At 44.4% G+C, this 18,096-nt stretch overlaps 1 protein-coding gene across 2 annotated transcripts in view; it reads left to right on the forward strand.

The window, feature by feature from the left end:
* Positions 1–18,096, forward strand: part of Wwc1 (WW and C2 domain containing 1) — a gene marked incomplete at its 5' end in the record, with an annotated part of 166,521 nt that overhangs the window by 85,724 nt on the left and 62,701 nt on the right. For both annotated transcript variants that reach the window (XM_005376298.2, XM_005376299.2), the window contains 2 exon segments: positions 13,489–13,565; positions 14,837–14,916. In XM_005376298.2, coding sequence (XP_005376355.1) covers positions 13,489–13,565; positions 14,837–14,916 — 157 coding nt within the window.

Here is an 18,096-nt window from a genome sequence, read left to right on the forward strand (position 1 = left end):
ATGGAATGGTACGCTTAGAAATGGTCAAAACGGCAAATTTCTGTAAAGTATATTTTACTACATCTTAAAAACAAGCAAGGAACATTCAGTGCCTTCCCGTTCATCTATCCACAGCCTGCAAAGCCCTTTGCAAGGGGCCCCTCCTGGCTGCCCCTGCCTCAGCTCACATCCTTAGTCTCCAGACTCCGGACCCCCCGAGTTATCCCCACCTTGTCCTCACCCTCCACACAGTTTCACTGCCTGCCCCGTGCTTTTCTACCTCAGGGCCTTTGCATGTGCTTTTCTTCCTGAAAGCTTTTCCATTGCTCCACTTGCAAAGTGAGCTGCTTTGCCTCCTACAAGAGATCACCTCTGAGAGGCTTGCTTTGACAGCACCATTAAAATCCCTCTTCCCCAGCATTAACATTGGCCATGTTGCTGTTGATTTTCTTCACTGCAAATAGCACAACACATCTGTACACTAGAATATGGGCTTTGTAGGGCAGGGCCCTTACCTTATCATTCCCCCTGGTGTCCAAGGAGCGAGCAGGCTTCCCGTGTCCCCCTTGTCCTTTCCCAGCACTCTGAGGTGCTACATCAGAGGCTGAGGAGCACACTGACCTTCTCCAGTGTGCGGGGAGCTTTGTCTTTTACCACTGTTTTTTAAACCAAAGCTTGGCTGTTTACTGAATACCTGTTACATGTCAGCACTCTGCTGCAGTCTCGAATATACTACTTGAGTTAATCCTTATAACAGTTCTATGCAATGGAGCTATGAATTCGAGTGCTGTAAATAGCTCCCTTCCACAGATAAGGAAGTAAGTTTCAGGATCAACAGTGCGCCCTGGGTCTTCTGGCTGTTGAGAGACAATAATAAGTTGCAAACCCATCCTGCCATGCCCTCTGCATTTTCACTGAGGCCCAGGCCTTAGGGACTGTCTTGGTTACTTTTCTCTCATTGCTGAAACAAAATACCCAACACCCAAAATTAAGGAAGGAAAGTTCTATTTAGCTCACGGTTTGTGGAGGTTTCAGTCCAAAATCAGCTGGCTCTAAGGCAGGGTGGTGTGGCACAGGGGCAACAGTTCAAGGCAGCAGAAGACAGCAAAAGCAGCAAGAACAAAAAAAGCAGAGAGCAAGCCTCCTTCCCTCCCTTCTAATGTATGCAGGCTACCCGCCCCTGGGCGGGTGTAGCACTCACACCCATAACGCCAGCATTAGACCACGAATCAATCACAAACTGTAGAAGCCCGCCCCATGACTACATGGGGGGACGTCCAGACACAAACCACAGCAGGGGCCAACATCTGGCTGTGATGATGGGGTGGCCATGGTGTGGTTGGAGCTCTGGACACACTTCCTGTGTGAAGCCCATGCTTTGGGAAGCTCAGTCTGCTCGCAAGACGGGACAAACCGTGCTGGGCTACTCAGTGTCCCAGGCTGGCCCTTTTGGCCACTCAGGAAAACCCCTAGAATCTCAGAGGTGGTAGAAAGAAACTCTGTTGCCTTCGTTAGCTGTTTGGGGGTCAGAAAATATCCTAAAGACTGCTGGGACACTTTTGGCGCCGAATCTGTCCTCATCAGCTTGAGCAGCCATAGCAAAATAGCACCGATGAGATGCGTGCACACAGACGTTTATTTTCTCAGAGTCCCAAAGGCCGGACTTCTGAGTGCAAGAGGCCAGCACGGTCCCTCTGGGGAGAGCTCTCTCTTCTTGGCTGGAAGGTGGCGGCCTTCCCACTGAGTCTGCACATGGGGGTGACCAAGCAACGGACTGCAGGGACTCTGAGGTCGCTAGTACCTTGTCGTGACAGTTTAGCTTTGCGGTCCCATCCAAACCTGACTCGCTCCCAAAGCCCCCACCTCCAAATACCGTCACTTTGGAGGTTAAAGGTTTAACCTAGGAATCTGAGGGAAGAGTGGCTACGGTGCATCATATTGTCATTGCCCCCGTCCTGGAAGAGAGATAGTATTGTCTCTAGTGAAACTCAATTGAAAAGGTGAAGTGATTTTTTCTCTCTAAAGTTCCAGGGTTTGAAAGGGGACAGATGTATATAAAAACACATCTTCCTACTTTTGGGGTGCAGGTGTTTACATGGTTCCAAAGTATTACCCCACAGATCACTTACCAATTTCAGAGGGTAAAATGTACTTTCCCACTTTCGAAAGACGCGGCCACCACTTGTATCCTCAGAAGGACACCAGTTGACATCACGAACCATCTCATGCGATGCAGGAAAAGTGCCGCGGAGGCTCCCTCACAAAGATGTTTAATCTGAATCTAACTATGAACACAGCCAGACAAATCTGTAATGTAGAGGAGACTATAGGATCGTTGGCCTAGGTTTTGAACAGCCCAGAGAGACACACCAACCAAGGGAAGTGTTTGGTATTGAAGTAGAACTGCACTGGGGGAGAAACGGCCATCGAGACATTCTCAGACAAGTGGAGAATTTCCTTAGGTGTGGGAAAGACCTTATGGATATGTGGGAGGACGTCTTTGTTTTTAGGTGATGCGTGTGGTATCATGTCTACAAGTTATTCATAAAAAAGATCCAGGGGGCGGGAGCAAACAGGAAAGGAAAAAAACCACAAGTGATATCAAACTGACGGAGCATATCAGTAGATGTTGATGCTGCACGGCTGTCTGTGAACATGGTATGGATTTTTATCTTTCGCCACCATTTCTGGTCCTCATTTGCTGAAGGTTTACCATGAAGCAAGCATGCTACTGAGAGAAAAAAATTGGGGTTGGGAAGGGACGGATAGAACAAATGGGGAAATGTGTTAAAAACTGGTAGATCTAGGGCATGATATGTCCATGCTTATTATATTAGTCTTTCAAATTCTACATGGTTATAAAACTTTCAAAATTAGAAGTCATGGGGACTGGGGATTTAGCTCAGCGGCAAAAGCGCCTGCCTGGCAAGCGCAAGGTCGTGAGTTCGGTTCCCGGTACCGGAGAAAAACCAAAAAAAAAAAAAAAAAAATTAGAAGTCGGATGGGGAAAAGAGTCAAGTCAAGAGTGAAGTCAAGACTCAAGAAGAAGGAAGCGTCTCCCTGGAGAAACATTGTCGTAGGAGTCCGATGGGAACCGTTGGAGCTTGTGGTCAGAAGGCCTGGGTTCACGTGTCCCTTCTGGCAGTACTCATGCTTGGGGAGCACACACCTCCCTGCTTCCAGCCTCTGATGACTTATACTGAACTGTGGGAACAAGAGTAGTCTATCCTCTGACAGGTCTCCTCCAGTCTCAGCCATAGCACCACTAACATTTTAGGCTGGACACAGCTGTGTTGCAGAGGCTGCTCTAAATATTATAGGATGGTAGTAGCATCCCTGGTCTGTACCCACTAGATGCCCAGAGCACCTCATTCCAAGCTGTGACAAACAAATGTTTCTAGAATCTCCACCTGTGCCCTCAGATGCAAAACTGGCGCCAGTCAAAAACTGCTAGTCTGGGAAAAACATTCACCACATTTTCCACAAACCATGGTAAAGGCTCAGTAAAGTATCCTCATCGGCAGGAGGCACATCACATAGTATTTTGAGGGTGGATATTATAACCAGGCTGCCTGAATTTAAATCCAGGATACACAGATTACTACCTATGTAACCTGGTGCAAATTATGCCACTCCTGTGCCTCAGCTTTCTGTATATATATAAAATTGATCTAAGATGTATTATGTGGATGTACCAGCTCCATGATGAGTGTAATCATGTACTGCAAACAAGTCCTAACATAAATTTTTAAAAAATTGATCTAGGGGCTGGGGATTTAGCTCAGCGGCAAAGCGCCTGCCTGGCAAGTGCAAGGTCGTGAGTTCGGTTCCTGGTACCGGAGAAAAACCAAAAAAAAAAAAAAACAGAAAAAAAAAAAAAAATTGATCTAATAAGATGAGTTTCACAGGGTTGTTTTTGGGACTTAAATTAGCTAATAAAGTACTTGGGATAGTATGTATCATATTTTAAACTCCCAATAAATAATAATTATTATTCATTGGCATTGTTGGTGACAAAAATCTTTTTGTTTGTTTGTTTTGAGATAGGTCTTGCATTTCAGGCTGGCCTCAAACTCACCACAATCCTCCTGCCTCAGCCACCTTAGTGCTGGGATTGCAGATGTGTGCCACTACTCTTGGATAATGACAAAAAATTTTAATAGATCTCTGACACCAAGAAAAATTTAGGCTGAGCATCTCTAATCTGAAAATCTGAACTCTAAAATGCTCTAAGATCTGACATTTTTGAGTGCCAACCTGATTCTGTGAGAAACTTCTTACCATGAAACTTTATTTCATACATGAAGTTATTTAAAAATATTGTATAGCCAGGCATGGTGGTGCACACCTGTAATCCCAGCACTCGGGAGGCTGAGGCAGGAGGATTGTTACAAGTTCGAGGCCAGCCTGGGCTACAAAATGAGCTCAAGGCCAGCCTGAACTGTCTCAAAAAGACCAAAAAAATAAATAAAAATAAAAACATTGTATAAAATTACCTTTAGGCCCTGTGTAAGGTGTATATGAAGCATAAACGAATTTCTTCTTTAGACTTGGGTCCCATCCCCAAGATACCTCATTATGTACATGCACATTTTCCAGAATCTGAAAGTCTGAAACCCGAAACGCTGCTGGTAGCATGAACTTCAGACACTTGATCTGTAAATAGAAGCCCAGGAGTAGCACGTAAAGTTATGGTTCTTCAAGTAACTTCTAGACACCTCCAAAAGGTACATCAGTCTCAGAGGCCACCCCCATTTTAAGTGTTTTTAAAAGATCTTCCATCTGAACGGACTGGGGTCATTTCAGGCAACTGGATCTGAGGTCCCAACCAGACAGGCCTGGGGAGTTCCCCAGCCCATGCATCCCTGTTTAATGAGCTGTGACATGAACCTCAGCGTGACACTTTCTTCGGGTTTTACAAGCCAGGTGTGTTTTCCACCTGAAGCTCTCCACGGTGACAGACCGGTGAGGTCACATGCCTCTCCTCCACACTCAGACGGCCTGCTAGGACTTGTGAGGACTTTGCCGCCTGACCGTAGCTGCTGGGTGTCCTCACAGCAGGTGGAGCCCTGCCCTGGGATGGAAGCTCTTGTCGGTTCTCTGGTGTGATTTCTAGGTGCACGGGGAAGGAGAGGGAACTAACATGTAATGCACACCTACCCTATCCCTAGAGAGCCGTAGGCGAGCACTCCGTGTAAATTACCTCCTTCTGCACTCACGCACAGTCCTGCAAAATAAGGTGATCTCATTTTACAAACAAGGAAACAGCGGCAAAGAAGAACAAGTGATGTCACAGTCGTAAAAAGCGGCAGAGTTAACTTTTACACCAGGTGTGTCTAACTTAATTCTCCTCCTTTAATCCACATCGGCTGTGCAAAGGTTCTCAGGCGACAGCTCGTTCCCCCAGCCTCAACAACGCTAAAGACTCAGGACTGTTGGGTTCTTTGGAAACTCACCACGCTCCTTTCTCTCTCTAGGCTTTCATTTCTTAGTTGAAAAAGAAATTATTGGAACCCTGTCGTTAAAACCATCAGTTGGACCACCCAGCTGATTTCACTGATTCCTGAAACTAAAAAAATACCACATAGGGCATTTTTTGAAAGGTCCATATACACAAGGACAGGTAGAATTGAGGACAGAAAGAAGAGCAATAATCTTTGCAAGCTGTAAAGCACATAGACACAGGGACACCTGCTGGGGAGACCTGAGGAAAGGGGGAAAGGGGGGCTGACAGGAAAACTAAAAACACTCGGTTCTACATGCAGCACTTGTTAAAGAAAGAAGCCTTGCAGATTCCAGCTTTCTGGAAATGGGAGGGAACTGAGAAGGATCTCAGATGAAAAGGATTGGATGAATTGTTTCTGAGACAGGTCATCAGACCCCCCCTCCCTATATCAGGATAGCCAGGCAACTTGCCCGTCTGCAACCTGGAAGAAGAATAAAGGTTTATTTTCTGGTGAGGGTGGACAGAGCCTCTGGACAAAAGGACACCAGGCAAGTTCAAAGCCAGCATGTGCCATGCTGCAAACAGTGATTATGCGAACATAGGCTACTGAGACCTTAGCACTTGTATTCCATTTAACGCCCAGAGTGGTGCCAGGCTGTTATCCTGTAGGCTGGACAGTAAGAGTCCAGAAAATCTGATCAAAAAAGATATATCAAGACACTGATGTTGAGGATTCCTGGATGAAACAGTAATCCAAGTTATGTACTGTGCAACTCACAGTCAGCAACCTCCACTCACAGCAGCTTGAACTGTCTCTAATCTTCCACATGTGCAGACAGCTGAGGCTGCAGATGTCCCACAATGGAAGTAAGAGAGACTGACCAGGTGGTGAAGGGGGACCCAGAAGAAGCAAGGAATAGATGTGGAGGAGAAAAACCACAGGAGAAGCTACGCAGGTGTCAAGTAAGAACAGGGAGCTACATTTTAGAAAAAAGAGCCTGCCAAGAACACCGTGAGACTTCGGTAATTAAAATACGACTTCAGAAATGAAAACTCCATGGGAAGACTGGAAACTTAGAGCTAAGGAAATCTTCTAAGCAGCAGAGCACAAATACAGAGATTAGAAAAAAGAGGGGGAAAAGGAGCGCTGGTCCAGGAAATCTACTGTCTGAGATAAAAAATATTCCAGATAGAACAGAGGAAACAAAGGAAGAACCATCCGTGAAATAACCCAGACAACTTTCTCAGAACTCAAGAGAGTTTTTAGATGGACAGGGATCACACATTACCTAGGACAATGAATGGAAACAAATGCACCTAGAGAGCTCATTGTGAAACTTCAGACTCTGGGAACAATTCAGTGTCTTCAAGCTTCCAGAGAAAAAAATGAGTTTGCACAGAAGCGATCGGGACTCAGAATAGCTTTGTATTTCTCACCAGTGACACTAGAAACGTAAAAGACAGTGGTGTCATGTCTTTAAAATGTTAAGAAAAGTCAGTTCTGACCCGGAATTCTATACCCAGCAAAACTACCCAAGTGTAGGGTAAAATAAAGATACTTTGAGATAATACAGGATTTCAAAAAGTTTATTTTCTTCACTGGAAGCTGCTAGAAGTGGTGTCTCACCAAAAGGGGAGCAGGTTCCAAAGAGGGAGACATGGAGGCTGGGAGACTGTGAAGGGGGAGCTCAGTGCAGTGGCCGTGCGTAGACAGCATCCAGCTCACGAGGAAGCAGGAGTGAAACTGGCAGAGCCCATGTCAGTCTGGACTCCAAGAGAAAAGTTTTAGATAGTTGTAAGAATGTGAGCTTGAATTTGTGATAAGTTTGTAGGAACTAAGCAAACAGGAAAATAGCAATTATTAACTCTAGAGAGGGGGAATTTTTAAAAAAAAATTACGCTGGAAAGGAAGAGTAAGCAAAGTCACCTCACCAACTCTGCCCTGAACAGTGTTTGCAGAGTAAAGCAATGCACACACTGAAGATTGCTTTCACCCCAAGTATGCTGTCTTGTTTAGAAGGGTGGGGAGGTGCATGAGTGGTGCATATATGGTACAGGGGCCAGGGAAGGAAAAGAAGCTAAGTCCTATCCTCCAGATGGAGAACTGAATGATGCCTAAAACTGAAAAATGAAGCAGCAGCCATGCATATTATGAGATGTAGTGGTAGATACCTAGGGGGCTGACTAAAGGGCTTAAGATGCAGCTTAGTGATAGAGCACTTGTCTAGCATTTTGTGAGGGCCTGACTTTCATCCTCCATACCAGAAAAGGAAAAAAAAAAAGAAAAAGAAAAAAAAATCCCTGGAAATTGAGAACAGCCTGGCATGTTAGTGCATGCCTGTAACCCTAGCATTCCAGAAGCTGAAGCAGGAGGATTGCCATGAGTTCAGGACTAGTCTGAACTATAAAAAGTGAGAGGAAAAGCCCAAGAAAAAAAGAGAACTAGAGGCCAATCTCCCAAATGAACATAGATGCAAAAATGTTCAATAAAATACTAGCAGCTGGGTATGGTGGCACACACCTATAACCCCAGCACTGGGGAGGCTGAGGCAGGAGGATCTTTGCAACTTCAAGGCCAACCTGGGCTACAAAGTGAGCTCAAGGCCAGCCTGAACTGCATAGTGAGAACCTGTCTCAAAAAGACAAAAATTTAAAAATGCTATAATACTAGCAAACAGTGCAGCAAATTATCAAGAAGATTATACACCATTGACCAAGTGGGATTCAGCCCAAAAATGCAGGAATGGTTCAATATATGCAAATCAATAAATGTAATACACCATATCAACAGAACAAAGAAACAAAATCACATGATCATCTCAATAGATGCAGAAAAAGCTTTTGATAAAGTCCAACACTCATTCATGATAAAAACCCTGCAGAAAATCAGAATAGATGGTCTTTACCTCACTCTGATAAAAGCCATCTATGACAAACCAATAGCCAACATCATACTAAATGGGCAAAACTGAAAGCTTTCACTTTAAAATCAGGAACAAGACAAGGATGTCCACCGTTACCACTCTTATTCAGTATAGTTCTGAAAACATTAGGTAGAGCAATTAGACAAGAGAGAAATAAAAGGAATAAAGATAGGAAAAGAAGTGAAATTATCATTATTTGCAGATGACATGATATTCTACATAGAAGACCCCAAAAACTCCACCAAAAGATTTCTAGATTTAATAACCAAATTTAGTAGCATAGCTAGATACAAAGTGTGCACTCAAAAATCAATAGCATTCCAGTACACAAACAGCAAACACACTGAGAGAGAAATTAGGGAAACCACACTTTCACAATAGCATCCAAAAAAATGAAATACTTAGGAAACAACCTAACAAAAGAAGTAAAAGCTCTATACAATGAAAATTACACTACTCTGAAAAAAGAGATCAAAGAGGATTTCAGAAAATGGAAAGATATTCCTTGCTCATGGTTTGGAAGAACCAACACTGCGAAAATGGCCATACTTCCAAAGCTGTTATACAGATTCAATGCAATCCTGATTAAAATACCATTAATATACCTCACAGACGCCTGTAATCCCAGCACTTGGGAGCCTGAGGCAGGAGGATTGTTGCAAGTTTGAGGCCAGCCTAGGCTACAAAGTGAGCTCAAGGTCAGCCTGAACTGCATAGCAAGACCCTGTCTCAAAAAGAAAAAGAAAAAAAAAAAAATATATATATATATCTATATCTATATCTATATATCTATATCTATATCTATATATATATCACAGATCTAGAGAAAACATTCCTAAAATTTATTTGGAACCACAAGAGACCTAGAATATCAAAAGCAGTCCTGGGCAACAAAGGCAAGGCAAAAGGTATCATAATCCCTGACTTGAAATTATACTACAAAGCTACTGTGATAAAATCAGCGTAGTACTGGAGAGAAAAAGAAACAACCTGAAGATAAGTGGAACAGATTGGAAGATACAGACACAACTACAAACACCCTCAGCCATCTTATCTTTGACAAAGGGGCCAAACATGTTCACTGAAGCCAGGCATGGTGGCACAAGCCTGTAATCCCAGTACTTGGGAGGCTGAGGCAGGAGGATCCTTACAAGTTCGAGGCCAGCCTGGGATACAAAGTGAGCTCGAGGCTAGCCTGAACTGCATAACAAGACCTTGTCTCAAAAAGACAAAAAAGAACCCATGTTCACTAGAAGAAAGCCCCTTTAATAAATGGTTCTGGAGAAACTGGCCCTCCACATGCTGAAGACTAAAACTAGAGCCATGTCTATCACCATGCACTAAAATCAAAATGGTTCAAAGATCTAAATATTAGAACAGAAACACTAGATCCACTGGAAGAGAAAGTAAATAGAAATCTTGAAGACATAGGGGTAGGCAGAGAGTTCATGAAAACCAGACTGCAGGGGAAATACTTTAAAGAATCAACAACTGAGATCTCATCTTATTGAAAAGTTTTTGCACATCATAAGAAATCAACAAAGTAAAAAGAAAACCCGTGAATAGGGAAAAAATTTTAGCCAACTGTCCATCAGACAAAGGACTTCCGTCCACATATAAATAATTCTTTTAAAAAATCAGGCCTGGGCCAGGGATATAGCTCAGCGGCATAAGCACCTGCCTGGCAAGTGCAAGGTCCTGAGTTTGATTCCCTGTACCAAAAAAAAAAAAAAAAGGCTGGGCTTGGTGACGCATACCGTGTAATCCCAGCACTCGGGAGGCTGAGGCAGGAGGATTGTTGTGAGTTTGAGGCCAGCCTAGGCTACAAAGTGAGCTCAATGCTAGCCTGAACTGCATAGCAAGACCCTGTCTCAAAAAGCAACAACAACAAAAAAATCAGGCCCCCAAAATTCAAAGACCCAATCTAAAAATGGGCATCTGAGATTAATGCACACTTCTTGGATGAAATACAAATGGCAAATAAATACAGGAAAAAATGTTCAACATCATTGTTCATTTGAAAGATGCAAATTTAAACAACACTGAGATTGCATCTCACCCCAGAAAAAATGGCTACCATCAAGAAATCAACTAATAATAAATGCTGGTAAGGCTGTGGGGCAAAAGAAACTCTTTTCCACTGTTGGTGGGAGTGTAGACTGGTGAAACCACTGTGGAAATCAGTGTGGAGATTCTTCACAAAACTAGGATTAGAGGTCCCAGTTGACCCAGCTATTCTTGTTCTGGGCATTTTCCCAGAAGAATGCTTCAGTTTCTTAGTTGCCCATGTAATAGTTCCTGTTCCAGTTCTGGTTGTTTCTGTCTCTTAGAAACAGCTGGTCACTGTGATCCATAGCTGTTCACTGTGATGCACATTGTATGAATGAACCAATCCCCAGCTGACAAGCCATTCTGCCTCTGTACTTCCTGCTTGCTTATCCCACATAAGACCACCAGAGATCAGGGCCTGATAATCTACGGATGATCCTGATCAGTACCCGTCAACGTAAATAAATCTGCCTCCAAATCCTGGGTGTTGTTGCACCTTGAGCCACCCTCTCTTTGTGTGCCTCAGGTCTTAACCTTTTTAACAGCTCTCTCTAGGCTCCTACCATGGCCCTCTTGACATTTCCTCAAAGGATTCCCCCTCCCCAGCAACACAACCTAATGGTCAAGGTCGTTGGCAGGGTAGGGTGCTCACAGAGCAGTGACCCGCCTTTGATGACCCTTCTGTCTGTATCCCCATCTTATCTCCACACTGACAACTCCTCTAGGATTTCCCCTTGCTCTTCCTACCAGTCACAGGGTAGCAAATAGCGTGAACCACCTTAAAATCCTGTAGGAATGTGGCTGTTTGGGAATATGCTTAAGGCATTGCCTTTAGCTCTGTATTCAGCCTGTATTCAGCCTGGTGTCTCCCTAAAACCCCCAAGTCCAGCAAAGACCAGAAGAATTAGCAGAAGAGAAAATCTCAGACCTGGAAATGAAGCATCTCTGTACCTAGAGTCCCAGATCCATGCTCAAAACAGAATCGTCAAGGCCCTTTCCGTCCCAGTGTGGGCTGTTTGCCTCCCCAGGTAAACCCCTGGGTCCATCGTCACCGTCATCGTGGTCATCGTAGCTGGAAACTTGGCAGAAATGAACTATGCTCCTGGTCCCCTCACCCCAGTCTTCTTGCATTTTCCCCCATGGTGACGTTTTTTATGTTACTATGCAGAACAGTTTTCTCCTTCCCAGACTTCCCAGTGTTAGATTTTAACTTTTGTCATATATAATCCAAAGGTCCACTGAACAATTTTAACCAAATCTGCAAAGCAGCATCTCTTCTCATTACTGTCCCCTTTACCTCCAGACCCTGAAAATTGCCAACATTCATTCTCTGAATATGCACGATGAATCTCTAGTCCTCAGAAATATCCAGGTTGTAGCAGGTAATTGCACGACAGGTGAACAGGCCATGCGATGCTAAGTGGAAAGGGGAGATGATGAGATTGTTCACCGTTGTGATTAAGGACTCACTGGAGAAATACCTTTCTGGCCTCCCAAGGGTAACTGCCTTCTCTGAACAGTGGGGTTGGGGTTGGATTTGTCGTAAGGGCACCATGTTCCTCAGATCTGCCATTTCCCTCTTCACATGAGAAGCTCAGGGGCTGGGGATTTAGCTCAGCGGCAAAGCGCCTGCCTGGCAAGTGCAAGGTCGTGAGTTCGGTTCCCGGTACCGGAGAGAAGCTCAGAGCCAGTGGGACCTCCTGGTATACAGCGAGCCTTAACCTTATGCTTACTGAATGTCACATCCTTACCCTGATTTTTGCTTCATCTCCGTGCTTTCTTTTTAAGTGCATTTTACTCTGTTATGTTCATTTTCATCATTGCCATAAAATCTTTTCCCAAGACACAAATACTACTTCCAAATTATAACAACAAAATTAGTTCATTGAAAGCAACAGTTAGTATTTATATTGTTTGATCAATCTTACATGCCTATATCTGGTAATCTGAGCAACTACTTTGAAGACAACAATATGCAATATAATAACCATTGTTAATTTCCTATCATCTTGTTTGGAAATTCTGTATCGTTTTTATTGTTTTTTTATTGTTGCCTTTAAAATTAAAAAGTGTTAAAAAATAAAAAGTATTACAACAACATGATGGAACTGTAGAAAAACATTGGAAGGCAATTATGGAAAAAAAAATTGCATTAGGGTGGGAGATTTGAGGTAATTTATTTTCCTTTTCAAATGTATTTTAATATAAAGAAGAAAAATGATAGTGTTTAGTAATTTTTCTGATAATAAAAATAAATATTTATGTTAGACAATGTGGAAAAAATACAGAAGTGAAAATATCCATCATCTACCTTACCAGGTATCAGTTTTATTTTTTTGGTGCACTTCTTTCCAATCTATTTTATCTTTATTATTTCTTTAGTGCTGGGGATTGAACCCAGGACCTCTTACATTGCTGAATAAATGCTCTGCATCCCATTGCCTGGTCTTTTTAAGACAAATGTGTATTTATTAGTAAACTGTGTATATTTTCCAATTTTAAATTATGTTTTTTGTAAGCTGGATTTATTATACCAATAAGTTTTGAACATGTTCCCTTATTTGGTAGTTTTCTATACATCATTTAAAGTTTTTTTAGTTTCTTGGTTTTTTTTTTTTTTTTTCGGGGGGGGGGACAGGGTTTCACCCTAATTCCGGCTAGCCTTGAACTTACTGTATAGCCCAGGCTGGCCTCAAACTTGCAATCTCCCTCCCTCCATCTCCTGAGTGCTGGGATTATAGGTGTGTGCCACCACACCCCACTTCTGTATCTCGTTTTACTTTTTTTTTTAGGAGGTGGGGTCTTGCTATGTAATTCAGACTGGCCTCGAACCGTTTGGCAATCCTCCTTCTTCAGCCTCCCGAGAACTGGGATTATAAGTGTGCACCACCACGCCTGGGTATACATCATTTTAAGTTGGATATGTTGCACAGTCCCCATTTTATGCAAGTACCATATTTATTTACCAAATCTCCCTTTGGACCTTAAGAAAATCACTTTGGACCTCAAGGAAACACTCCTCCTCCCCAGTCAACTTTGTTGAAATGTATTTCTTTTACTAAAATTCTTTTTTTCTTTTCCTTATTACAGTGGTTTCTGGCTCATCCTCCAGCTCGAAGTATGATCCTGAGATTCTGAAAGCTGAAATTGCCACTGCAAAATCCCGGGTGAGCCTCTTCACCAGTGTCCTGGATGTGGTCACAAGCTGTGAGCCCACTCAGCCGAGCTGCAGGCCAGAGCAGAATCTCACCCAGCCCTGGCGGCCAATGCCAGCAAGCCCAAAATCATAATGGCAGTGGCGGTAGTTGTAGTTATAGTAATAACTGCCATCTCACAATCACCATGTCCCGGGCATACTACTGCAGTAGCTGCTTCATGTGTATCATCTCACATCTTTGCAATAACCCTATTGAGTAGCTCATTTTTAAAAATGAGCAAAGAGAATCTTAGGGGAGCTGAGAAACTTACCTGAGGTCACAGGAGACTCAAGTCTTCTGCCCAAGTTCTTAGCATAATGTATTCACTTCCTAGCTACTGCTTTTCCTGTATTATCTTAATTAATTCTTGATTACCTTGTGGGATAAGTATTATAATGCTCACTTTACTCACGTGGAAACTAAGGCACAGCGGGTAAATGCTTTGCTCTTGGTAAAGACAATACTGGGAACATTGCTTTAGTTTAATTCGAAGTAGTTGCTACAACCCAGGTGCCTGGAAGAAGCCCTAGATGGGGTAAGTGGGCTGGGGTGAGGCAAGGAGAGTCTCAGGGAAAGCTAACCTAGAGACCTGTGCCCCGTCTCAATGGGCAATGGAATTTCAGCACTAGTCTGTTTTACCTGTGCCAGAATGTGGTCTCAGATCTTCAGAGATCTTTAAAAAGGAAGTGTATAAGTAGGCTTACTATGTGAAATCTTCGCTATTTAATTATTAGTGACTTATTTTGAAAATGTAACAGTACTCGCCCACCGAGCAAGCCTTCCTACAGCCTGGGTCCGGCTCTTGGGCATGTCGTGTCTCTAAAGTTGCCTCCGTTGTTTTTTTACCTCCATGCAAAGTACCCTTGTGTTCTTTCTCTGCTTTAAATACTATGCCCCCACCCCCAGGATTGCCACAGTCCTCATCCATCCGAACAGGAGAGGGAGGCTCAGAATGGCCCTGATAGTTCTGGAGAGACGAGAAGTGGGATGGCCCAGCTCTGTCTCAAGTGGGTTGGCTCCCTCTGCTTCCCATTTCCCTGGAGCAAGGACCTGCTAGGTGAGACCTGTAGGAGTTCTGGCTGGGATGCTGCCTGAGTAGGCAGGTGCAGAACTCAGACCCACAGCAGTGAGTGAGGGAAGGGTGTTGTGACCGTGCAGAACCAGCAGGTTGCTTTGGGTTCCCCTTCGTGGCCTGCAGCTCCGTGTCCGCCTCTGATCCCATGTGCTCTTCTGCCCTCCAGGTCAATAAGCTGAAGAGAGAGATGGTTCACCTGCAGCATGAGCTCCAGTTCAAAGAACGTGGCTTTCAGACCCTGAAGAAGTGAGTCCACCCTGCCAGGCAGCACATAGAGCTGTCCCCATGTCAGCTCCTATACTGCCGTCTCCGTGTCTCTCTCCTTTAGTCACCTTTTTCACTTCTAAATGTGGCTATCTAATCATTCTACTCAAGTTCTTTTCTACTGGCGTTTATGAAGAGTCCGTCACCCCAGGGTGGTGTTTGGGGAAGGAGAGGAGAATCATTCTAGACCACAGGACTCTCATTGTCCTCTGAACTCCTGAAGCCATTAAGGTCTGTTCCATTTAGCTGAGTCTTACTCTGCAGTCACTGAAGCGGGTGTTGTTGGTCGTGTCTGTGCACACAACCCGTCTGCTCCCACAGGTCAGTAGAGTCTCACAGGGACACAAACAAAACTCTTTGTTTCCGTGGCCCTGAAATCAAGCCAGTACTTCTCCTAGTGCTCCACCAAAGGAACAGCACAGGGCCTCGTACATAGTCTTTTATGAGTGATTTGAGGAGTTGCCAGGATTACTTTGACCAGATGTCATCTTCACTTTTAGAGGCTGGCTTGTAGCCATATGCCATGCAGCGTGTTTGTCTCTTAAGAGCAGTTGTGTTAACTGTCGGGAGCATGATTGTACTAGCTAAGGTTTGCTGAGCAGCGAGGCCTTTGGTGTTCCTCTGTGAGTATGCTCATTTGCTCCTCACAGCACCCCGGTAAGCAGTGTTCTTCTAGCTAACCCTATTATGTAGATGAGGAACCTGAGCTCGTGCAGCGAGTCTTCAGTAAACGTTAGTCTACTGCTGCTATGAACCACAGTATATAACCGAGACTTACTCAATGCATGTGTTCAGTGGCTCTGGTGGCCCATTGGATGAGCATTTCCAAGGTCACCTGGTAGCCTGGTAGCACCGGGCCAGGCACCCAGAAGGTTTCCCCCGCCTAGGAGATTTCGCTTAGTGCCCCAAGGAGGCTGCACCTGTGTGGACAGCTATTTCTGTAGCCACTGCTGCTTCTCTGTCCCTAACCATGCCTTTTCCTCATCCACTGAGCCCCAGATCTACCCCTGTCGCTCATCGGCTACCGCTCCAACTCTGGGATGTCCGTAAGTCCTGTTGACTGAGCTGTGACTTCCATTTGATAGGCTGGTTCTTTCCATCCTTCCACCCCGCAAGCTCCTGCCACTGAGGAGCTTCCATGACCCCAGCAAAATCCTGGGAATATAGCTCAGGGGTGAGTGCTTGCCTAGCATACAAGAGAAGCTAGATGTGATCTCCAGCACTGGGAAAAGAAAAAGAAAAAAAGAAAGTTTATAAGTATGACCTTGTATTTATTATAAACTGCATATGATGTTTTCATGATTAAAGCATTATAAATTATTATATATATGTATTTACATGTGTGTTAGATGCACATATATTCTTCCTGTCCCTCAGACTAGATTCTCACCTGGTTACGGCCAGGGCTTATGCTGCATACTTCATGGTGACCTTCAATACCACTAGGGATGATCCAGTGCAATAATAGCAGAAGCTTAGAAAATTCCTATTTTTGACCTATTAAAGCACTCACCTCTGTCCTGCACTTCGCAGCCAAGCAGCTTCTGAGTGCATAGTTGAAGGTCTGCTCCTCCCCCTCCTCTGCTCCTGCAATCCCCTAGGCTTCTGGTGAGAACACTTCCCTTTATTCTCCAGGGCCCCACAAACCTGTTTTACCACTTTGTCACCCTGTAGCAGCATTGAAAATCCTTGTTGTTTGGTAAGCTGATGCCAAACCCCAGAGACAAGCCTCTCTTTCCCCCTTGTCACCCCTGGTTTGATACCTAGCACAGATAAGACTCCTTTGCTGCTCTGGCTGCCCATACGTCTTAGCTGGAAGCCTGGCTGGGTGTGTGCTTTAATGTATACCTGGCAGAGGGTTTGGGCAGAGTGCCTGGGGTCAAATCCCTGTTCCCTGGGACCTTGGAAAATTGGCAGAACTCTTCTGAGCTTTGACTGCTTCTCTGAAAACCTGTGGTCGAGGTGATTTAATTGGAAAATCCCTGTCCTGGAAACAACAGAACCTGGCGCTTTAGGAGAGCTCAGTCAGGAGAGTCAGGTGGTGACCTCGAGCCAGTTGTCCTCTTAGACTTGGGATGGGAACTTAGGTTGATTCTTTGGACTTGGGAAGGGAACACAGGTGGATTCTAAGATTCTGTGTCTTCCCTGGGTTACACACTGTGCTGGGGGAGTCCTTTATTTACATAGCCCACCTCATTTCCTTCTCTGTACCCCAGTAAGAGCTGGTTTTGTTCTGCCACATTTTATAGATGAAGACACTGCCAGGGATGAAAATATGCTCAAACCTACCCAGCTGGCAAGAGTCAAGCTGGGACTGGAACCCAGGACTATTGGACTTTTCTTTTCCTTCCTTTTTTCTTTCTTTTACCCCTTCCTCTCCCTCTCTCTCTCTCCTGTCCCTCCTTTTTTGTACTGAGGATTGAAACCAGGGCTTGCTCCTGCTAAACACACTCTACCACTAGCCACACTCCTACCCCACTTTTTTTTTTTTTTTGGTAGTATTAAGAGTACTATTGGATTTTGAAGCTCATGGCCCAATAGCTCCTTTCCTACTGTCACTCAAGATAACCCCTCCCCATATGCAGTAAAGGTAAGACCCCTTTGCATTTTCCCTGGGAATCTTTTTTGTTTTTAATCTAGATGTGTACGGCACAGAAGGTGAAACTGATCCCTAAGGAATACCTGAGGGACTTTCCAGGATGGCTTTGACCCCACGTCATTTTCCCTCGCAGCAGGTGCCGGGCAGCCTAGTGAGACACAGTTCTCTTGTCTCTTCAGAGCCTTGTGTGTTGCTTTCACGATGGTGATTACACAGCCAAGGTTTGCTGAGCAGTTACTCTGTGCTGCAGATTCCTTTGTCCGATTCATAGTTAGCAACACCAATTTTAAAAAGGAAAGAGAGAGTTTGATGAGGTTTGAAGGAAACCTCTTAGATGAGAAAGAGAAAGAAAAATTGAAATAAAAGCTTAGGGCTTTGGCTTGTGTGCCCTTTGATCCCCTGTGAATAGGAAAGAGTTGGGACGAGGCATATTGCTTTGGGGGTAGGAGGGCAGGGCAGGGAGGATCTGTCTTCATATAACAAAAGCTGCCGTGCCCAGGTAAGAGATGTCTGAACTAGGCCAGGAAAACTCAGCTGCCTTTGCCAGCTTCTCTGTGATTTTT

The sequence above is a fragment of the Chinchilla lanigera genome, unplaced genomic scaffold, assembly GCF_000276665.1.
Source record: "Chinchilla lanigera isolate Chin_1 unplaced genomic scaffold, ChiLan1.0 scaffold00007, whole genome shotgun sequence".
NCBI classification, from domain to species: Eukaryota; Metazoa; Chordata; class Mammalia; order Rodentia; family Chinchillidae; genus Chinchilla; species Chinchilla lanigera.